General features: G+C 46.2%; 1 protein-coding gene across 2 annotated transcripts in view; it reads right to left on the bottom strand.

Annotated features, from left to right (window-relative positions):
• Positions 1-24,369, bottom strand: part of TRIM66 (tripartite motif containing 66) — an 842,425-nt gene that overhangs the window by 174,645 nt on the left and 643,411 nt on the right. For both annotated transcript variants that reach the window (XM_078680990.1, XM_078680991.1), the window contains 2 exons: positions 929-1,045; positions 194-308 (listed from right to left, as the gene is read on the bottom strand). In XM_078680990.1, coding sequence (XP_078537116.1) covers positions 194-308; positions 929-1,045 — 232 coding nt within the window. The remainder of the gene's footprint in view (positions 1-193; positions 309-928; positions 1,046-24,369) is intronic.

The following is a 24,369-nucleotide window of genomic DNA, read 5'->3' as shown; positions in this document are numbered from 1 at the left end:
ACATCTGCAAAAACTCTAAATCAGCCTGATAACCTTAAACATTTCATTCTGCTCTATCAAAAATGTGGTATATAGTACTGCAAGACAATAAAGGAAATTAAAGAAAACCAGTAGGACAGAAGTAATAGAAATGGAAGTAATGCTAAAGAACTGATCTTAGGAATGAGGCTGTTGCTAGGCCGGGTGCACTTACTTCAAGTTGTTCCAGAAGTGTGTTTGTCCGTTTATTCAGTTCATTAATGAGCACCATCTTCGCCATTTTAATCTGGTTTTCCACTTTCCGGTGGGTGTGCTTTACTTCAAACAACCTGTGCAAAGAGATCATAGCATGAAAGCAGCTTGTCACAAGATGTGTTCACGGTGGACACATGGCGCACCCTTGGCCAACTTTATCAACACCAGTGGATACTATGTGATTTTAGTAACCTGGTGTAAGCTTTCCACTTGCCAATGCTAAATTGTTCACATCAATACAATTTATGTCATCATAACTGGTGCCAACCATTCAGCCCTGTATTGGTTTACCCATTTAATATTTTCTATTTAGACTAGTTTCTTGGTGTACTAAAACGATGAAAGGTATTTTGAACGTGAGCTCACTTGAGTTCTACATTCAGTAATGCATCAGCTTGGCAACTTTTGTCTCTCACACACACACACTCACATATTCACTCACACACACACTCTCCATCCCCTTCACCCCCGGTGTTTAGAGCCGGGACACAGCAATGGATAGACAAATAAAGATCTGTACATCACTTTGATTCTCACCTTTATAGTGCATTATTTTATTTTTTGTCACTCCATCTCTGACGTCTGAAACTGGACTCAAAAGGTGAGTGTGCAAGGCACTGAGTGAAGGGTTTGCCATCTTCTTACTGCATTTGTGTGGTAGTCCACACAGTGAACATAATGAACGATGACGTACCTCTCCTCTAGCTGTTTCGCCGCTGCCTGCATGCCAATTTTCTTTTCCTGAGCCTTGGATGTTATGGTCTCTAAAACATGTCTCTGGTTCTGTAACACCTCATCCAGATGTCGAAACCTTTAAAAGGACAATATGGGTTAAAACACTGGTTTTTGCTTTGCGTTTGAATAAGCTGAATTACTCCATATATTTAATGGTGAGTAAACACGACAAATATTTGATTGGAATTGGCAAGCTACATGATTAGGAATCGCAATAACATCCTCCATTGATTGTGTTTGGCAAATAAATCAATGAGGATTTTCAATAGCTTTGAGACTGAAAAATAAATCCTAGAGTCAGGGCAAATTTAAGAGAATAACTGGTTTATTTTTCACAAATCTTTGACTACAGGTATTTTAAAGTAGAGTATCCAGATTTTTAAAACCAAGAACCGGGATATTTTACAAAAAAAGAAGCAAGACTACAATGTCATATCCATCAAGGGGCGCAGGATGACCTAAAAGAAAGCACTCACCAACGTACCAAACACAGACAAGGAGGCTCTAAAGGCAATACATTATAGACAGTTTTTACACACACTATCATAATAATTACATTGATTTCAGAAGAGGCTGGCACCTAACTCTGCACTGGAACACGCAAAAACGTGTTCACTTGACCCTCTCTAAAAAACCTGTGTTGAATTTGTGGAAGAGGCCAACAAACAGGAATGTCCCGAATACCCCAGGACACCCGCTCGCCCTCATTTTAAGGGTTTGCTAACTAGGTGTCGACGTCAGATAATCACTGACTTTGTAAAAGTTTACCAAGTACGAATAGTGCTTGCATGAAATAAAGTGTGGAAAACAGAAAACATTGTGGGACTTATTTACAAGAAACGGATGCATTTCTGCATTAAAGCAGCCATGCGCTTGTTTCCCTGCGCCTGCAAGAGAAACCCTTGCGCCTCCATGGACTCGCTGTATTTACAATACAGTGCACCTTGGTGCAAGGATTGACAGATGTGTTAGAAATTCTGACAAATCTGTCGGAGCAAAACCCATGCATTGCTGGAGTTGTGTCTTAAGTCTGACACAACTTCAGCAACGTGTGGGGGAGGCCTATTCTCCTTGCACTGCGTCACTTCTTACGCCTGCTCCAAGCAGGCGTAACGTTTTGACGCAGTGCCGTCCTAGAAGTGATACTGTGAAATCTTGTAGATTTCACTGCGTTACTTCTACAAGGCTTTCTGGCATGGGAACGCCCACCCTGCATACTTTATACCTGACGCAGGCTCAATGTGGCACAGGGTTTACAAGGTGACGCATCTGCAGATGCGTCACCTTGTAAATAGGGCGCAATCTGGCACATTGTTTACGCCGCTGCTGCATTGCGAAAAGTGATACAACGGCAGTACAAAAGTATCACAAGGGGCTTGTAAATAAGCCCCATGGAGTGCAAAATGTATTTATTTTCAACTGAAATTACGTTACGCCAAAAATACAATGAAATCCATGTAGTAAATAACACTTGCGCAGATTTCATTTACAGAAACAGCATATCTCTTCAGTAACTCCAACCATTTTATTTGCAACTGAATGAATGCCACAGATTTGACCAGTAAGAGCTGAAACAAAATCAGTCAATCTCAATAATTTCCGACCTTTGTAGCAAGTAAACTTTTTTAAACAATTATTGCATTCCATTTTATTCAACTCGGAAAACCATCTTCCACGTCATCTGCAGGATTAATGGGCGGAGTATAGATGAAAACGCTGGTCTCCTCACTACCTTATCCATTCGCAAACACAAACATCATCCTCCACAAAGACTTAAACCTCTCAAGAAACTCATGCAAAATCAAAGCAAAAGACATCATCTTCAACCTTCTCAGCACGCTCAGCATGGTACAACATATCAATGAACTATCTCACACCGAAGGCCACATCTTTGTCCTAGGTATATCAACCTCATCAACTATCCACTGCAATCCACCCATACCCTGGACTGGACCAACCCCTGATCATCCTATTACATGCCCAAACCATGTACCAAGGTCAGCCTAAACGTCAACAAACCTTCAGCTTCTTAAAAAAAATCTTGATTGACAAGCAACAACATAAACGTATCTGTTGCTCCACCATCGCCATCCTAACATCTGATATCAATATACTTCTCAGTAACTTCAACACATTCCTGGAAGACTACATACACAGCCATGTCCCACTGAAAGCACAAAAATGCAAACCAAAACCATCAGCACCCTGGCATTCCAAAGACCTCGCTTACAGCAAACATGGAAAGAATTAGAAAAATAATAGATTCCCCTTATGAGATCATACTTTCACAATTGTTCTGCTCAACACACAATCCAGTTTTTACATCACACAAAGACAAACACTATATCAACACAATCAATGAAGCATCCAACAGAAGCAGAGTGCACTTCAAGATAATTAAGCACTGTGTCAATTCCTTCTCAAGCCCACCAATTACATGCTCAACCCTCAACCGATATGTGCAAGGGAATCCTTTATCTTATTCTAATAAAAGATACAGATAAAAGATACAGTAAATCTGATAACAAGGAGAGCATCAATTCTATACCTCTCCCACCACCTATCCTGTTGCGTAACACCCCTCAATTCTCATCTTTGCACTCCTTCCCACTCACAGATTTCACTGACATCCTCAACTCCCTCTAAGGCCAGAAACAGATATTCTATCCCCATCCTTCATCAAAGCCCTCTCTCAACCACAGCACTTTTTTGGAAACCCTCAAGACTCGCCAAAGTCTCTCACTCTTGAAGAAAACCTCCCTTGACCATGATGACTTTTCCAATTACTAGCTATCAATCACCTACTTTCATCGTCAAAATACCTGACAAGCTGCCTGCGCTGAACTAGAAGAACTCATCAAAGCCAGCAACATGTCCAGACATGACTCAATGACATGAATTGGATGGCTTTAACTCATAACTGTTTACAAGCACCAACTCACTCGGATTCACTCTCAAAACTAACATGTCCCCCAAGGAACGCAGTGCCAAGAAGACCAAGATGGCATGATACCAACTATCCCCCTAGAAAAATGTGAAACATTCCTCAACCAATGGAATTTCAGAACTGCTGTCCGAGCCTTAATATTCTCACAGCTGCCTCCCAGAAAGCACACTGGTCTCCCTGAACGGCATTCAACATGCATGAGTACACCTCATAAAGGGTAGATGAAATTGAACTATTATCTTAATAGAACACCCCATCTCGCCTTTCATGTCTGCATCATCTTCAAATCTAATGGCATCATCTCGAAGGGCAGTATGAAGAGTTCTCCTGCCTATCAGGCCAACCAACTAACCATATCTGGTGGATCATGACACACCCCGAGCCAGTACACCACTAGTCTGAAGATTATAAAGCATAACAAAGGAAAAAATAGGAAACACCCTTTCAATCTATGCATCCAATATCTGAATCTCCTTAACCATCAGAATTACCCTAACCTCCTCCGTCAGACTAAAGTCGAAGATTCTCCTCTTCAAAAAACATTTCATCTAAATACCTTTTTTTTATTTTATTTAAACACCTTTATTGATATTTGCATATATCACATCGTAGCGCCTACAACCATCTAGTGGCCAGCAATCATTGAATGCAGTCAAAGGCAATGTATAACATAGTTAGTTCCTCCTTGAAAGTTTACACAACAAGCCGCCTACAACCACTCTGGGCCGGCCGCGGTACATTTGACAGTCTGCGAACCCCACAACAGGCTTTTATTGATAGTCCATGCATGGGTCATTCTCCTCAGTCAAAGGAAAGTCACTTAATCTAGTATCTCCCGCCCTGTGTGGAATTTCCGTATGCAAGCTGGCAGTAGGAACTAGTACGGTCTTATTGGTGTAGATTCATTTTTCTCAATTTCCTATGCTAAACCTGCAGTGAATATGCATCATATAACAGTTTCATGGCAATTGTATTGCAAGTTACTAAGCATATGTCTAATATAACCAATAGTAAACCAGAACTCGTACACAAAAAAAACTAATAGGCAACATCAGGTCCGACACGACCAATGCAGTACAGTTCACACTTGCTCACACTTTTTTACACCTTCTCGCTGATCGTACTGTTGGACTCGACTCTACACTAGCACCCGTACGGACGTCACAATGTCTTCCTCCCTCTAACCCACACCAGCCCGTGAACCACTCTCAGATTGGCCTTCACTGCAGACTAGCAGGTATTCTCGCAAAGGGGCCCAAATGTCTCTGGGTTCAGACTTAGTGGATAGCTCTTCTGCATAAATTTCTAGATGGTCCCTACAGTAAACCATATCTTTCAACCACGCCTAGATTTTAGGGCGTTGTTTACTATCCCAGGTGAACAAGGTACGCCTCTTCGCTAACAGTAGGGCCACTTGTATCAGTCTACCCGTGATATCCTTCAGTTTTGGGGCATGCCCCAGTAGACACAGCTCCGGAGTATTCAGCAGTTCTATCCCCGTCATCTTCGCTATGCAGGCCATAATACCTTCCCAGTATGAATGTACATGCCCACACTCCCAAGCCAGGTGCAGAAAGCATGCAGGGCCTAGTCCCCATCTTTTACACGTTCCCTCCTCACGTAATCCCGTTCTCCAAAGCCTGTGGGGGGTGTGGTATGTCTGGTGTAGAAACTTCAAGTGTATGATCCTTAAATTGCTATTTGGAGTCAACCGCCCGGTAATCGAGCAGATTCTCTCCCATTCTGCTGCCGTCAGTGGAGGATCTAGCAGTTTGTTCCATCTCACCAAACTAGTGTCCTCAGTGTGCGTCATGTCCGCTTGTATCGCTTTGTACAGTTTGGTGACCATTTTCTTTTTCGTAGGGGCCGTGATAAGCAACTGGAGTGGCAGAGAAATGTCAGGTTCTAGCGGAAAAGTGGTTTAGTGATCTCGTACTGCCCGTCGCAACCTACAACAAGTGAAATTGAACAGCAGTGTCGGATTCACAATATATGATAGTTCCTCCCCAGACATGTACGTCCCTTCCACATATAGATCTCCCATATTCACTATCCCAACTTCATTGAGAGCCTTGATGGACCCCTTATCCTGTGCCACCGATAAGGCAGCTTGACCCTCAATAGGCAACATAGGAGCGTATAGAGGCAGCTTTTGAGTCTTACGTCCAATCGCCTGCCACGCCGCAGTGGTCACATCAATTGTGTTAATCTTCTCTCTCGGTGTGTGTCTATTAAAATGTGTTATAATGCCCTTCAGTGGTACCGGGTCCGCATCTCCTTGCTGCACCGCTACGTGTGGCATAAATGCATGCTGTTTAAACCAGTAATAGGCGTATTGAGCTTGACAGCATAAGTAGTACATATACAAGTCGGGCGCCTTGAAACCCCCTTTCTCGAACGGAAGTGTTAGCGTGTGCCAGCTAATTCTTGGTTGTTTTGCGCCCCATACCAGCCTTAATAGTTGTGTTTGGACTGTTTTGAAAAAGTCCATTGTCAGGGATATCGGGACATTGCTAAACAAGTACAAACATTTAGGCAGGATCACCATCTTTATGACAGCTATCCGGTCCGCTAGAGATAATGGCAGACTCATCCACTTGTCCACTTGAGCAACCAAGGCTCCGTACGCTGTCCCATAGTTTTCTGTAATGACCACTGTCGGGTCTCTGTGTACCCATACACCCAGATACTTCACTGGCTCCGCAGACCATAACAATGGGTACTCCACAGTCGGAGCCTTGGTGGCTGCCGTTAATGGAATCATCACCGAATTCTTCCAGTTTATGTGAAGCCCAGAATATAGACTAAACTTCACGTATTCACGCAGGAGAGGAGCTAGATTTGAGTTCGGCTCACGGATGTACAGCACCATATCATCCGCATAAAGCGAAATCACTACCGGCCTGTTGTTAAAGTTCAACGCCGCAGCTTTATGAAGTTGCCGGATCTTGCACGTTAGCAGTCCCAGCACAATGGCAAACAGCAACGGGGATAACGGGCACCCCTGGCGTGTGCCCCATTCTATTCGCAATGTGTCCGATGTGTCCCCATATATGCGCACTCTAGCAGTGGGCTCAGTGTATAGCAGTTTAACCCAATTCACAAACATAGTGGGGAACCCCATTCTAAATAGTCTCTGCACCATATAACTCCACTCTATGGAGTCGAACGCCTTCGCGGCATCAAGTAACACCGCGATCGCCTGTGTGTCTGGATGTAAGACATGTAACATCGAAAAGATGGTCCGCAAGTTCATAGCCGTGGACCGGTCCGGGATAAACCCGGACTGATCCGGCAGCACTAGGAGGGGCATTAACGGCTGTAGCCTAGTAGCCAGTATCTTTGCTAGTATTTTCGCATCAAGGTTAATGAGGGACAGGGGGCGGTATGATTCACAGTCCTCCGGAGGTTTGTCCTTTTTTAGTAGCGTTATGGTCATAGCCTGACGCAAAGACGGCGGGAGCTTGCCTGTCTCATACACCTCTGCATACATCTCTAATATATGGGGGGCAAGGATCTTAGCAAATGCCTTGTAAAATTCTGCTGTTAGTCCGTCAGGCCCTGGTGCCTTCCCATTCGGAAGTGAGTTAATAGCCGTCTCTACATCTTACACGTCTATTGGTAAGCTAAGATATTTACTGTGGGCGTCTGACAGCCAAGCACATGCGATATCATCCAAATACTTATTCAGCTCTTGGCTGTCCGTATCTCCCCCAGAGGTGTATAGTGTGCTGTAGAATGTACGGAATTGCTCCAATATTTCCTTGGATGTGTGATGTGCCCCTCCCGTAGTATCAACTATACAATCTATGGGGGGTTGCATAGCCCTGCAAGTCAATTTAGCCGCTAGCGATCGACTCGGCCTCCCCCCCTCTCCATAACGTCTAGCAACCTGCCTTTTAGATGGTATACAACCTTTACAACGCAACTTTTACCACGACCTACCATTACCACGCATTTTTTACAACGCAGGATCCATTACAACGCATACCATTACCACGCATGTATTTACAACGCAGGTACTTTTACAACGCATACCATTACAACGTAAGTATTGGTAAGTATATTATTTTATTAAAAATATTATTTGGGTTTTTGGGTAAAGGGGTATTTTTAAGGTTCAGGGTCAGTTTTCAGTTTTTTGGGTAAAGGGGTATTTTTAGGGTTCAGGGTCAGTTTTCAGTTTTTGGGTAAAGGGGTATTTTTAGGGTTCGGGGTCAGTTTTCAGTTTTTGGGTAAAGGGGTATTTTTAGGGTTCAGGGTCAGTTTTCAGTTTTTGGGTAAAAGGGTATTTTTAGGGTTCAGGGTCAGTTTTCAGTTTTTGGGTAAAGGGGTATTTTTAGGGTTCAGGGTCAGTTTTCAGTTTTTGGGTAAAAGGGTATTTTTAGGGTTCAGGGTCAGTTTTCAGTTTTTGGGTAAAGGGGTATTTTTAGGGTTCAGGGTCAGTTTTCAGTTTTTGGGTAAAGGGGTATTTTTAGGGTTCAGGGTCAGTTTTCAGTTTTTGGGTAAAGGGGTATTTTTAGGGTTCAGGGTCAGTTTTCAGTTTTTGGGTAAAGGGGTATTTTTAGGGTTCAGGGTCAGTTTTCAGTTTTTGGGTAAAGGGGTATTTTTAGGGTTCAGGGTTAGTTTTGGGTTTTTGGGGTACAGGGGTATTTTTAGGGTTCAGGGTCAGTTTTGGGTTTTTGGGTAAAGGGGTATTTTTAGGGTTTAGGGTCAGTTTTGGGGTTTTTGGGTAAAGGGGTATTTTTAGGGTTCAGGGTCAGTTTTGGGTTTTTGGGTAAAGGGGTATTTTTAGGGTTTAGGGTCAGTTTTGGGTTTTTGAGTAAAGGGGTATTTTTAGGGTTCAGGGTCAGTTTTGGGTTTTTGGGTAAAGGGGTACAGGGTAAAAAGTAAATATAATTAAATTTAAATTACATTAAATTAAATTGATTAAATTAAATTAAATTACATTAATTAAATTAAATTAAATTAAATTAAATTAAATTAAATTAATTAAATTAAATTAAATTACATTATATTAATTTTAATTAAATTACATTTAAAAAAATATTATATACTTACCAATACTTACGTTGTAATGGTATGCGTTGTAAAGGTACCTGCGTTGTAAATACATGCGTTGTAATGGTATGCGTTGTAATGGATCCTGCGTTGTAAAAAATGCGTGGTAATGGTAGGCGTGGTAAAAGTATGCGTTGTAACGTCATACATCCCTTTTAGATACATATTTAATTTCTGAGTCAGCCAATTCATTATATGCATCCACAAGTTCGCGTATGTGCGCCAGTAACTCCTTATCGTGTGTCAGGTTGTATTGAGTCTCAAGCCCTCTCAGTTTGCCTTCTAATGTGTGCAATCTATTCCGAATGTCTTTTAATATGCCCGCCACTGTGCCAATACAGAACCCCCTAATCGTGACCTTAAAGGACTCCCACAGTGTCTCCTGGCTGTCCACTGATCCTGTGTTCTCCTCAAAAAACTGTTCTATAGCCACCCTGATCGCCTCAGCATATGTGGGGTCTAAAAGTGCCTCTGCTCGAAATCGCCACGTGAATGGCGGTCTGGGATTCATAGGGAGTGTGAATGCCAGTAATATCGGATTGTGATCCGACAGAGTTCTCGGTAGTATCTGCACCTCAGTCACCCAGCCGTTAACTACATCACTTATCAGCCAGTAATCCAGCCGCGACCATCCGTTCGTCGATGGTGTGATGTGCGTGCCTGCTAGTGTCTGCGTATGTCTGTGTCTCCATGCATCTATCAATCCGAATTCCAACATCGCATTCGTGATACTCGTGGCTACTTTGCCCATCCTGGCCCCCTGCGGGTTGGACTTGTCCATTTTGGGGTCTAAATGCGTGTTCAAATCTCCCCCCCATATTATCGCTGTATCAATCCATATGCGTAATGTATTGTATAATTATTCGTAAGCTGTGGTGTCATCTACTACTGGTCCATAAAAGTTTACAATCGTTAATTGTACATGACCCAATTTACCCAATACCATCGCCCATCTTCCCACCTCATCTGTGGCCGAGTCTAGCAGTGTAAAGTTCACTCCTTTCTTGATAAGTATTAACACCCCATGTGCTTATGATGAATAAGAAGAAGCAAGCCTGTATGTCGCCTATTTCCTAGCTACTTTATCTTCAGACGTCCTAGTGAGGTGGGTTTCCTGCAGTAGTGCTAGTGTGACATTGTGTCGATCCAAGTGCGCCAGTACCTGTCTTATCTTCTGTGGTGTATTAAGCCCTCGCACATTGCAAGAGATGGCCTTATAAGGCGTTCCCATCACGGCAGTATCAGCGGTATGTTATCACGACTACACTCAATGTTCGTGTGTGTGTGCATAAATCCAACCTGTTTCCAACATAGGTCGAGTCGAAGACTATCTGCCCTTGGTCCAACAGGACAACAGAACTACCCCCCCTCCCACCACCCACTTCAGCATGCCCCAATCGCCAAAGACATATACCCCATGAAACATCCCGTCTACCAACATCCCCGTTTTCCCAAAGTCAGGTTGGGGATCACCCATCGGGGGCCTGGCGGCTACCACCACTCCAAGATATCTGTTGGGTGGGGAGCCATTGCATCTGTTTCGTAGCCCCACACCCCCTCATCCGTGCCGGGCAGCATCCACCTCTGCAGCTGTGTGTCCGCCCATAATTATATCTCAGGGGTCATACCTGTTTAAGCCGTTCGGAGCTCCACATCAGAAGCCTCAAATCTTACCCAACCAGCGTGCTCTCTTGGCTTGTCATTCGTCAATGTCTGAAGTTGGGGAGGGGACGGAGTCCTTTTGCTGGCGCAGTAGTGCTTTTGTATGGTCCATAGCTTGCTTGGGAGTCGCGCAGATTTTCCCCTTCTCATACGTTCCAATGCGCAGTTTAGCAGGATAAAGCATTGCATACGGGATATGTTCTTTCTGTAGGATCTTCTTGACATTTTGAAACTCCTTGCCCGCCGCCTGAACCGCGGGGGTAAAGTCTGGGTAAAACGACAGCGTATTTCCTTGATGATTGATGGTTCCTTTTTGTCGCGCAATGCGCAGTACTGTGTCTCTGTCCCGAAAATTCAGCAGTCTGGCCACTATAGGTCTGGGCGGCACACCTGGTGGGGGACGCGCAGCCAACGATCTATGCGCTTGTTCCACAGCAAACAGGGGGGAGAGTTCATCTTTACCGCATATTTCCAGAAGCAAGGTCTCAATGTAATCCTCCATCTTTCCCACGTTTGTGGATTCCTGTAGCCCTAGTAGGCGGATGTTATTCCTGCGGGATCTCGCTTCGCTGTCCTCACTCCTTGCCTGTATGACTTCCAGCAGTTTGGCAAATTCCCCTGTTTTGTTCGCGATTTGTTGTATGCCATCCTCAGCATCAGATATGCGCTGCTCAGCCTCATTCAACCGGGCCGTATGTTTATCAAGTTTCGATGAGAACTGGTCCATTCTGCCAGTGAGGACTTCAATTTTGCCATCAATCGTTTGCAAACTGTTTTGAATAGCTGCCAGGGTCCGCTCAAGAGCAGAAGGGGGTGCTGCGTCAGTATCGTGGCCCGTGTCTGACGCCAAAGTCCGTCCCGGGCGTCCCGCTTTCCGCAGCTCAAAAGTGAGTTTAGGCTGGGACTTGTCGGGTTTCCCCATGATGGACCAATGTCAACAATGCGCTTGTACGAGAATGTGGTTTCACTCCTTATTCAGCACCAGCAGTCACTCACAGCACCACCCGCTCCCTGGGCTCCAGCCACACCAAAGGTCTTACTGATGTTCGTCGTGGGGTGGGCCACGCAGATGTGGCACGTCCGTCGTAACCTCAGAAATCGCCCCCAGGAGTAGCAGGCCGCGCGTCCACCAGCCCCACCGCACCCCCCAGCTGCCACCAGCTAGCACTCTCAGACCCGGGGGTATCCGCAGTTATCTCCGATTGCGCCGTGTAGCCAGCTCTCACCACTGCAGTCCTCCCCCGACGGCCAAATCAGGTGTTCAGCCCCGCAGCTCGCCTGAAAGTCGTCCTCCACCTACCGTGTGGCGCATGCAGTTCTGATATGGGGGTCCCAGCCATATCCGCGCCTGCTGCGTCTTTTGTGCAGGGTGTATAGCAACCCACTCTGGCCCCAGAGCATATTCGGCCACATGTGCACCAGCTCAGCGTTGTGTCCAGCAAAGTCCCAACCTGACGGGCTGTTCGAACTCCGCAGTCCCTGGCCCGTACTTGTGCCAAGCAAGTATTGCAAGGGATCCCCGGCAGCAATTATGTAGTTAGCGGCATCCTATCCCGCCAATGTGGCGTACCTGTGCGTGTTGAGGTCTCCGCAGCCGGCCACGGCCTGCAATCGTCTTCCAAGCCGGGGCCTCGCGTGTCGCGAGGCCGGAGATCCCATTTGGCCCGGGCTGGCGTCGCCCCCACTATCGCAGCGTCCGTGCCTCACCGTAGGGGCGCCCCCCCCAGCGACGGTGTGGGCCTCAAGCGCTGATATCTTTATGACCCCCGTGGCATGCAGATCTTCCGTCTATGGGCTCTGGTGTTAATGGCGCCGTCTGCGCCGCTAGTGCAACGGTCCCGATCTTCCAATCCAGCTCCAGTGTGCTGTGGTCCCCCATGCGCCTCAGTTCGTCCCTGTACCGAGGAGAGCCTTCATGTAGTCCGTTCGATTACCTCCAGCGGCGAAGTGGACTGGCTCCCCCAGTATGTCGGCACTGTAACTGCTTTGGTCTGCACGTCCTATTTCGGCCTGTCGCCACCAGCCAAGCCGGGGCCTCACGTAGTGCAGAGCCCAGAAGGCCTGCTCTGTCCGCGCCACACCGTCTCGCGAGCCCCGTTGCTTATCTGTCTTTGGTTCGGCGCTGTCGGTCGCAGAAGAACACAATATCGCTACCTCCGATTGTGCGGTCGGTCCGGATCGTTAGTTCTGCCAGTTGTCACCTCTGGAGCCAGTCGCACGGCGCTCGGGGTCACCCGCCATTTTAGGATCACTCCAGGCGCTCGCAATCCCGGCCAGCGGTGAGTGCCCACGCGTGTCTGCTAACTGCTCCGAACTTCGTCCTCACGATCTCTGGGCTTCAGCGAAGCTCTCTGATGGTTGCACCCTCACCCCAAGGGCGTACGGGCAAGGATAATAGCGTATGTTTAGGAATGGCTGGCGGAGCAGCACTACAGTGCGGCCATGTTCGCCGAGCTCCAAGCCACGCCCCGATTTCACCTAAATACCTTACTGACTGCTGCAGCCCACACTTAACTTTGTAAATGATCTTTGATTGCATTCTTAGCCTGTGTACAGCAAAAAGTACCTTACTGCAATTTTGATTAAGTTAAACATTTTGTGAAGAACAAATCTTATCTGCTACTAAAAAACATACTATAGCCTAAAATACTGATTAAAAACTACGAACAGGGACAGTTTTCCCAAATGCATTGACAAGACACAATCAATATATAAAAATAATTCTCTACTTTCTTCATAGTAGGATAATTTACAACACTCCCATTTACAATCTGCACGTTATTACTCACAGAGGCCTGACATGTTGTCCCTTGTATACTAATCATCCTACAACATAGTAAACATGTGTAATACCCTACAGCCTGGCTCACCGTGCTCCCACAAGCATGCCCAATTAAGGAAATGCTTGTACCTTTACAGCAATGCACATTCAATTGAATCTTACTATGAGTACTAAAACTTTGTGTATAATGTGATGGTAATTCTTTTCCAGATAGACTGCTACACGATTTGTTTGTTCTACCAGTAACCTCGTATGAAGTTTCTGTCCCCAGTACAGATGAAGAAGGGTATACGTAATTGTAGTAAATGCTCAAAAGGTGATGGGGGGATGCCTACAATGAGTCTAACCACTGGTAATAGTTCGGGATAGCAAGCCAACTCATCATTATTTTCCTCACCATGCAAAACACCGTCTTAAACCTGCTCTAATGGGTACAGTCCAGCCCGAACTGCCCGATAGCTATTGGTTAAAGTAAAGTAAAGTCCACATTTGTAAAGCGCACAATCACCCGTAAGGGTCTCTAGGCGCTGGGGGGGCCGTCGGGAAGATTAAGCGAGCTATTGCCCAGAGTCACATGGTGCTGGGCTAACCTGCCGCCAGAGCCGGGGATCGAACCGTGGTCCCCAGATTCCAGCGTCAGTCGCCCTGGCCGCGGCGCCACACCTAGACTTATTGCATGCATCCTTCCATCTCCTTTTGTATTTTAAAATAAGTAATTGTAGACCACTTTTAGTGTTTTTGTTGACTTTAAAATTGGCATTGGAATATTTGTCGATGGTATCTAACTTCCTCAGAGCAGTGGCAAGGCTTAATGAGCATTTGAATTAGCTCAAGGAAAGACTAATCAATGACTGACAAAGCCTCTGTTAGAATGATGGCATTTAGAAAAGACTGTAAACATAAAACCCTTGTGAAACAAAGGTCAGAAACCTGGCTTGTCAGTGGCTAGTATTCACAACACTCAGTTCAGTTCAGTAGTTCTTTATTCGGCGATTAAAAAACACCATAAAAGCACATGTAAATACACAAGTTAAAATACAATTAAATCATCATGTGAACCCTGACTGAAAACACAATGATAAAAGGAAATTCATTAGCACAAGCATGATCAAACCTGACCTCTAGTTTCTCTTAATCGCAACAAAACTTTGATAAAATTCATGACACAACACAAGGTCCGGGGGTCGCTTGCCCTTTGTAAAAAGAGTAAGGCAGCTCTGGCATGGGTCAGATTGGCTTGTTTTAAAATTTCCACCAAGAATTTGAGCCTAGGCATGGACACAAGAGTACAAAATGCAGGGTGTCCTGCGAAGACCTACTGTCGCAGCCACAGGCCCCCTTCTGCTCAATTGATAAAATAAAACCTGGCGGGTCAGCCAATAAATAAGCTACAAGATTGAGCCTAAAACGGGCCATGAGAAACCTGTCCTGGGCGCTGTACATTAGGCGGAGATACAGTTCCATGCCCCCATTACTTTTAACCAAGCTATGGGCGATCACTGTGTGCTTGGTCCCTTCTACAGCTGCTCTATGTGTCGTTCTCTGGTCCAAAAAACATTTTTTTATTCTAAGCTTATCTGAGGATACAAATAATGTGGGGTTTGTAAAAAGATCCACATGGCCCAAACTTTCCAGGTTTGATTATATATATTTCAGCCACGGTATATTCATGCTTTTATCCCCGCTGCAATTGTTCGATGTTTACAAAGCCCCAAACTTCAGCCCCATATGTGGCTTTGGAACAGCAAATGGAACTGTACAGGTTCATGACCTGTTCGGGGACCAGCGACCCAGCCTCCGCCCATAGTTGGCTTTAGCGCCGTTAGAGGATATTAGTCTCGAGCAACGTTCCGCCACCAGGGAATTAAATTTTAGGGAACCGTCGAATAAGTGACCAAGATATGAAAAAGACTGCACCCTTTCTAATATATGTTTTCCTATATTGTAGGAGAAACTAGTAAAGGGTTTCTTACCTGCCAGCATTACATATGATTTGCTCAAGTTGACCAAGAGATCCAGGGTGTCCATAAATTTGACGAAACCGTCAATTAAGGTCTGTAGACTCTTCGGGGTACGAGCTAGTAGGACTGCGTTATCCGCGTACAAAAGTACCGGAATATGGCGCGTTCCTACTCGGGGGCAGTCCGTCTTTAAATTAATCAAGGACTGCTCTAAGCTATTAATATAAAGTGAAAATAGAAATGGGGCGAGAATACAGCCCTGCCTCACACCGCTAGTGCACAGGAAAGGATCAGTGTTCCCCCCATCTATATTATAACGTACCCTGGCAGTGGTTTCCCTATGTAGTTCTCTCAGGATACTTATCAGGGCTGGATCAATTCCCAGGGTGCTCATCAGTGACCAAAATTTGTCCCTGTTCACGTGGTCAAAAGCCGCTGCCAAGTCCATGAACCCCAAATAGATGGCCTCATTACTGGTTTTGGTATATTTAGCAACCAGTAAGTAGAGGTTCAGGCACTGGTCGCTTGTGGACCTCCCTGTTTTAAAGCCGTACTGAATTTCCGAGATGGTGTTATTTTCATGGGTCCACTCAGTAAGGCGATTAAGGATAACCCGACCCAAGATCTTAGCTGAAACGTCAATCAGTGAGATGGGACGGTAGCACTGGGGGTTGTCCTTGTTACCCTTCTTAAAGATGGGAACTATTATAGTCGTAGACCAGGATCGGGGTAAGCCTGACCTAATAGCGGCATTTATTACTCTAGTGAGGATTGGTGCCCATAACTCAACATTACTCAAGTAAAGGTCAGGTGGGGTACCATCGGGGCCCGGGGCTTTATTTTTTGTCAGGCCCATAATTCCCACAGTTATTTCAGCTAAAGTGAAGTCCACAGCCTGATCTTGCAGAGCTACTTGACCCCTTCCATGGCTGGGTTCCTGTGCATGATTATACAAGCCCTTAAAATGTGTAACCCACTGGTCCGGCAGAATATTGGTTCCAAACTCAGGGGCATTGCTGTCCTGGAAGCATGGCTTGTTAATTATTCTCCAGAATTCAGCAATGTCCCTTCTATCCGCTGCCTCTCTCAGGTCTGCCCATGCTTCTCCCTGAAGAGTTGCTTTCCTCCTTTTGACTGCCTTCTTGTAATTCTGTCTATTCTGGGCTATTTTTTGTATATCTCTGGGTTTGTCTTTTAAACTATGTTTAAGCTCCCGTAGGGCACGTGAGCATTCACCATCAAACCACTTTGGTGAGTTGTTATTTCTTGTAGGTGCGCTAGATTTCAGCAACCCCTCCACCAGCCTAGTTATTTGCCCACATGCACTAAGTAGTGCTGACCCCTCTACTGCAAGATCTAAACACTCCTCAATGGGGAGTTTCCCTTTGTCCAGTAGAGACTTGTAGAATGTTGCCCCATCGATTTTTGACCACCTGAGGCGTCTTCCCTGGTCCGTAGCCCTCTGGGTGATGCCAACTGCCACTCCCACCCTAGATCGGGGCATATGCCTAAGCTCAATCACCAGGGGGTTGTGATCACTAAACGGGCTCCACTCGATCCCTGCAGAATTAATCCAATTTTTCAATAGTCTGGCTACCAGGATATAATCTATGAATGATGAGCATCCTCTCCCCTTAAAAGTAGGGGGGAGGGACCCATCACCCTCCAGACTCATCATATCGATCGTTTGCTCAAGGTCATGAGTATTCAGGATCCTGCTCATTATCACTCCCTACCTGGTGTGATCAAAATGGGGGTCTTTCTCCATTGGGCAGCGAGACCAATCGGCATCTAATGGGAACAAGAGTGGGCATAAGTGACAGTTCAGATCGCCCATTACTAAGGTCATTGCAGCAATTGCCCCTTTTTAATAGTAATCTCTTCAGACAGTCTGTGGTCTAGTTCCTGAAGGATAGGATTATGTTCTCTATGGGCTCCTGCATTGTATACATTGAACAGGACCATCCTTAGCCCACTGCCCGAGAACCTCAACGCTTGTATGTTCTCAGATGACCAGGCCACACCGGACCACGTTCCCTCCAGGTTTAAATCTACATATATAGACAATCCACCTCTTGCCCTCTTCAGTTCGATTTCTGGGCAGGTACAAAAAAACATTTATAGCCCATCATATGGAAGGGGCTGTTATCAATAACCCATGTTTCCTGTAGGCTGATAACTTGGAACCGGCTTATGAACTTCCGCCATTCACAGTTCCATGGGATTATACTCAATCCGCCATCGGCTACTTGGTCACCTAATGATTCATGAGTGCTAAAAGGTACTGGTGACACGATGGGCTTTGGCCCAGTAGTGCCTGCAACCCTAAAGGCCTTATCTATGACTGATGGGGCAGTGAAAGCCATTTCATTTAACGCTTTCATCTCGGTCCTTCGTGGTTCAACCTGATTGGTATACCCCGCTTTGCTTCTTGCTGGCCATACTATAGTAGGTGAGGGCAAAGGTAGTCAATCAATGTCCTCGAGGGACACCAGTGAGCTAAACCTATTTCTCCAATTGGGTAAGCCCCCATCCCTCGCCCCAACACTACGCCAAGTGTAGCTTGCCGCCCCCTCTTTTGTTGGACCCTTCCCAGTTCTCCCAATTAAATGAGGGGCATCCTTAGGTGCAAATTGTCTAGGGTACAAATATCCTAGGAGCAACGGGCTTATCATGGAGTTTCCTATCCTACTCGAGAGAATATGTGCTACTACATTCTTATCCCTAAAGTTTACCACTATGCAATTACCTGCAATGTCTTTTGGCCTAGTGCCTAGCCACTTCACTCTTCTAACGTGAAGAATTTCCCCTTTGTTATTACCAGGAAGAGGTGTGTTCAGATTCAGCCAATGTGTGATCTTATTTTTTAGTTCTGTGTGTGACTCTATCTTCGCACTCTTTAGTTCCGGTGCCCCTGCGAGAATTACTACGTAGGGGCACGCTTCCGGAGGCAGATTGATAGTGAGTAAATCAGTGGTAGTTGGACTATTGGTAGCACAATCCCGCTGTACTATCTCTTGTTCATGGGCAGGTACTGGTTGATCAAAAAGTTGTACTGGCAATTGTATGGTTTGACCCTCATCCGCTTGTGAGCTCCTCCCATCGGTCACCATGACCTTATCCTGCCGCATTGGGGGATCTAGTATGTTAATAGTCTGAGCAACTTGTGGTTGGCCAACAATAATTAATCTGGGTTGTGTGGTCATCTGTTGAGCTGGATTAACTTCTCGAGTGATTCCACTATTAGTAAGGTCCGGGATGGTGCCTGATGCCCGGCCCCTACTTTTTACGTCGCTCAAGATCTTGTCCAACCTACTAGCTAATGGCTTAAACTGGCTTATGATAAATGACTCCAGATGGGTCTGGAGATTAGTCACTATTTGCGCCATCCACAATGGAGGAACTGACAACTGGGGCACCCGGGCTACCCTAACCTCCCCTGGGGTACTTCTTGTTATCTCTAAGGGAGTAGTTAGTCTAGTTTTCCTGGCTCTCAGTTTTTTTGGGCAGGCTCTATGTTTTCTGGGTATTGGGGCTGGCTTGCCACTCTCGATATCCACCTCATCAGCCCTATTATCTGGCTGAGCACAGGGGATTTCCTGATCCGGTAACACTATGGAGCATGTGGGAGAGATGTCCACCACCTCATCCTCTGACCCCTGGGAGGAGGTAGGTAAATCGATTACTGGTGTTAGAGACAAACGCCTCTCCGTTCACTCAATTTCACTCGATACAGCCCATGTCAATTGCAGTGGGCTGAGTGACAGGGGAGGGCAGTATACTTTTCTCCGGGCAGGACTCCCTGGAAATGGATGTGGGATTCCCCCTTACTTTAGTGGAGCGTGTTTTTATTTTGCTTGCCATATTACCAGTGTATAGTGCCCGGTGTGCCCTAATTATATAAGTGAAGTCACAGTTTCAAGAGCCCCACGTTTGCCCCTTTTACCCGCTCACCCTTCTCCTAACACAGTCCCACTTGAAGGATGGGGAAATGGCCTCCTCTCTGTCCACCAATTCACCCCAGTTACTTGCGCTTCAGAAGCCCGAGTTCACAGTTCAATCTTCCTTTCTTCTTTCCCTCGTGACTCAACAATTCCAGATTACATGCACCAGGGTCCTGTGATATTGATGACGCAGCCACGAGGGGTGACCCAGCCCAGCCTCCTCCGGGTGACGACGGGCAAGGACGGGCCCGCCCTTGACCCGGGCTTCGCCCGCGCGCGTCCCGCGTTGCGTGGGGCGGGAGCGCTAATGAAGGGAATCCCGGGCAGATGCTGGCGTCACCTCTCGGCGCTGCCCTGGGAGGCTCGGAAATGTAGTTCCTTGCCTGGTTTATGGCCGTTCCCCTCACGGCGGCGATGGTGGAAAATCGCGGGCCGTTTCCCTCACGGCGGTGTCCGGGGCTGAGGAGAGCTCACGCCGTTTCCCTCACGGCCAGTAAGAACTGGTGCCCTCAGACAAGCGCGTCCCGCGTTGCGTGGGGCGTGAGCGCTAATGAGGGGAATCCCGGGCAGATGCTGGCGTCACCTCTCGGCGCTGCCCAGGGATGCTGGGAAATGTAGTTCCTTGCCTGGTTGTTGGCCGTTCCCCTCACGGCGGCGATGGTGGAAAATCGCGGGCCGTTTCTCTCACTGCGGTGTCCGGGGCTGAGGAGAGCTCACGACGTTTCCCTCACGGCCGGTAAGAACTGGTGCCCTCAGTCAAGCGCGATAATGTGGCACAAACACCTACGTAGCAACCTCCGGACTCCCTGTGTAGTCCTGAAGAAGAGCTTGGGGAAGAGCTTGGGGTTTCACAACACCACTTGCACCACACATAGTCCATCACTTAAAAGTGCTCCTACGTAGTTCGCAAGTCGCAGCACGCCTCAGCCCGTAGAGGACTGGGATGGCCCCAATGATGAAGCATGTCACCGTGGGGAAACCCTGGTGAGTGAGGGGACTCAAGAAAGAAAAATCTCTTTTCTTTCTCTTACAAAACATAGTGATTCCAACTCCCGTGAGTGTTGTGAATACTAGCCACTGACAAGCCAGGTTTCTGACCTTTGTTTCACAAGGGTTTTATGTTTACTGTTAATTATAGGAGGGTGAACCTGGCCTTTTTCCCTCTTTCTCCCCCTTTTTGGAAAAAATTTAGAAAAGCCTAACACTGAATCATGTAATTTTTAAATTATTTATTATTTGTTTGAATTGTCTGTTTCAATGATGTTACGTGAATGAAATAAATCATTTTGATTAGACTGTAACGTTTATGGTAATTTTCTGTTATATTGTTATATGGTGGTGATCTGTTATTGCACAAAATACATTTTTAAGAATATTTTTTAGTAAATTATTGTTAGACCTGACAGCCTTAGGGTGGTCTTTCACCAACTTTTTGCCTCCCTCCCTCCATTTTTATGACCTCATATTTTCTGGCATTAGGACGCTGCTAACCAGTGCTAAAGTCTTTGTGCTCCTCTAAACATGGTAATATTGGTTTATCCCCAGTTGGCATGTTTAATTTACTTATAAGACCCTAGAAATGTGGTACACCTGGTACCAGGGACTGTAGATTAAATGCTAATAGGGGGCCTGCAGCGCTGATTGTGCCACCCACTTAGTTTGACTTTTAACCATGTCTCAGGCCGGCCACTGTGTTTGAAGTTTACACTGCCATGTCGAACTGGCAAAGCAACTCTTTTGCCAGGCACTAACCTTCCCTTTTCTTACATATAATTCACCCCTAAGGTAGGCCCTCAATAACCTACAGGGAAGGGTGCAGTGGATTCAAAAGGCAGGACATGTACTTTTAAGTTTTAGATGTCTTGGTAGTGAAAAAACTTCAAAAGTCGTTTTTCACGATTGGAAGGCCTATCTCTCCCATAGGATAACATTGGGATGACCTCATTATATTTTGTAAGCGTAATGTCCAATTGGGAAGAGATAAGACCTCCAAGTCTGGTGTCTCTGGAATCACAATTTAAAATCATAACTTTTGGCAAAGCCGGATTTTAAATTGCAATTTTGAAATTGCCATTTTTAGAAAGTTGGCATTTTCTTACGTTAGCCCTTTGGTGCCTGCTGCCTGTCTCTGTTCAGTTTGGGGTGGGTGACAGCTGGGCTTTGTTTATTTTCCCATAGACAGCCACACACAATGAGTTCTTAGGTGTGACTTGATGGGAGTAGCTGGAACCAGCCTGACTTACACCTGAACAGGCTTTGTCCTGGCCCCACTCAAAGAGCTCCATGCCCCCAGTAGTGAGCCTGGAGCCAGGAGAGGAAGGGAGGACCTCTGTGCACTTCAAAGCTCTTTCTTCGAAGTCTTGCCCACTTCAAAGCCCAACTGAGTATAAGCACTGGACATCTGACACCATGACCTCAGTACACTTTCTGGACTTGTGACCACTCTGCCAGGAAGAAGAACTGCTGTGCTGCTGGAAGAACTGCCACTCTGCTGGACTGCTGTTTGGTGAATTCCTGCCTTGCTGTGTTACTCTGCTGCTCCCTCTTGCCTGGGTGAGAAGGACTTGATCTGCATCACTTGATCCCAGAATTACTCCACGGTTGGCCTCCTGATCTGAAGTCTCAGGGACATAAAAGACTTCCAACCATCCAGCTCCAACATCTGGACTCTGCAATCTGTCAGTATACCCTGCCAAGTGGTGCCACCCCAGTCCTGGACCCTTGGAAGTGGGCCTAAGGTGTTTGCTCCAGTTGAACCAATGCATCCTCTGCTGTGAGAGCAGAATCGAAGCATCACCACTGTTGCGGGAACGGAACCACTGCATTGTCTTCGGAACCACAGCATCGCTGTCGAGGAGATCGATGCATCACCTCTACTGCATGATGAAACCCAGCACATCACCTCTGGAACCATCGCATTTTGGAATAGAAGCATCGCCCTCGGAACCAATGCATCACTGCAGTTGCATGAAGAAAATCATCACATCTCATCTGCTGCGGGAATGACACAGACAAATCACTTGGCTGCTCCCCCCACCTTCCCTGACGCAACCAGGATTAGGGTACTTTTGTTCAGCGGGCCTCACTGGGTCCCTGTATCCGACCTGCACTCCATCACGGTCAGCCTGAACTTTTCACTTTGTCACGGTCCAGCGTGATCAAATATCCTAAGTAAGCTCTGTTAAAAACTGGGTCTCTAGTTGGCAGAGTTTTGCACCCTGTCCAAGTAGGGACCTCAATCTGAATTAGGGTAAATCTGACACACAACCTAATTTACCTCAGGAAGGCCCATGAGCCTGGGGATGGGCCATCAGGATGCAAATGTCACACCCGAGCTCCCTTTGTGTGTGACTGGGTCGAGGGACTGCACTAAGCCCAGCTGACACCAAACCCAGATGTGTATTTAGAGATAGGCAGAGGCACAGAATGGTTAAGTAAGAAAATGCCAACTTTCTAAAAGTTACATTTTCAGACGTACAATTTAAAATCCGACTTCACCATGAGTTGTGATTTTAAATTGTGAATCTTGAGACACCAAACTCCAAATCTCTTATCTTTTTCCCAAATGGAAATTACACTAAAAAGATGTTTAAATGCAATCCCAATGCCACCTATGGGAGAGATAGGCCTTATAGTCATGTGAAACAAATGTATCGTTTTTTCACTACCAGGGCATGTAAAACTCCAAAGTGCATCTCCTATCTTTTAAATACAGTGCACCCTGCCAATAGGGCTGCCTAGGTCCTTCCTTATGGGTGACTTATATGTAATAAAAGAAAAGGTTTGGGCAGGGCCGGACTGGGAACCCAAAGCAGCCCTTGCAAGTTTGTCAGACTGGCCGCGACACCAGGTGGAGGGGGACAGAGTGAAGCACAGCTGCTTAACAAAACCATCTCCCAGCACTGCTGCTTTTGTTACTGGGGGCTGATATTCCAGCATTGCTGCAAAACCTACCCCCAGTAACAAAAGCGGCCCCACCGCTCCAAAACTGGCCCACACCCTTCCACGCCCATTGCCCACAATGGCCAGACCAGTCCTGGGTTTGGGCCTGGCAAGTAGGTTAACTTGCCAGGTTGAAATGGCAGTTTAAACTACACACAGGCTCTGCAGGGGTAGGCCTGAGACATGTTTAACCCCTTCCCTGAGGGGCTAATTCCCCCTCTGTGCTGGGGAGAGGGGGGCGCGTGCAGCACCGCGGTGTTCGTGACGAGCTCAGCTCGTCATGCAGCACGGTGGCGCTGTGCTCATGACAAGCTCAGCTCGTCATGACCACGCCCGTTTTAATTGAACGCTCAGCACAGCGGGGGAATTATGCTTTGAGTACAGAGTATATTCACTTTATAACTGGTTAGCAGTGGCAAAGGGCCCAAATTCCTAAAGCCAGCACAAATGAAATCAGCAAAACGGGAGCTTAGAAGGCAAAAAGTCAGGGGAAACCACGTCAAGCATGCCAAGTGTAACAAGCGATTATTGCTTCTAAGCGCTATTTTACAGTTTATTCTTTGAAAATTGATATCCCTGGTTCTACTTATTGGATTTTTGTCTACTTGGTCTTGTTTTATTAATTAAACTAAGTTCTGTTTTGCTAACCTGGTGTGGTATCTATTTCAGTGGTGTGTTCACTGTTTTACTGTTTGGAGTGAAGCACAAATACTCTACACACTGCCTGTATATTAAGCCTGACTGCTCTGTGCCAAGCTACCAGAGGGTGAGCAAAAGTTAATTTAGGGTTTGCCTGACCCTTACTCTGAATAGGATTGTGGTTGCTGGTTGACTAATGTCCCCAGCCCAATCAAACAACAGCTCAATTTCTGACAATTATGTTATATTAGACTGATTTTCTAAAGGATAACATGCAACACTGGTAAAAACCGTATCGTATACATTGGCTCTGGGACTGGACAAAGCCAAATGTTTAGTGTGATTTACTAGGAGGAATTTGAGTTGAATGAGGCATGCATTCAATTTTTCAAATACCCATGATATCTCTATGGGCAAATAATGAAGCTAAAACCAAGAGGTGCGATCTGAATTTACAACCAA

This window comes from Lissotriton helveticus, chromosome 3_1, assembly GCF_964261635.1.
Source record: "Lissotriton helveticus chromosome 3_1, aLisHel1.1, whole genome shotgun sequence".
In the NCBI taxonomy this organism is placed as follows: Eukaryota; Metazoa; Chordata; class Amphibia; order Caudata; family Salamandridae; genus Lissotriton; species Lissotriton helveticus.
The sequence above is the reverse complement of the archived record's forward strand: the minus strand, read 5'-3'. Positions and strand labels throughout refer to the sequence as shown.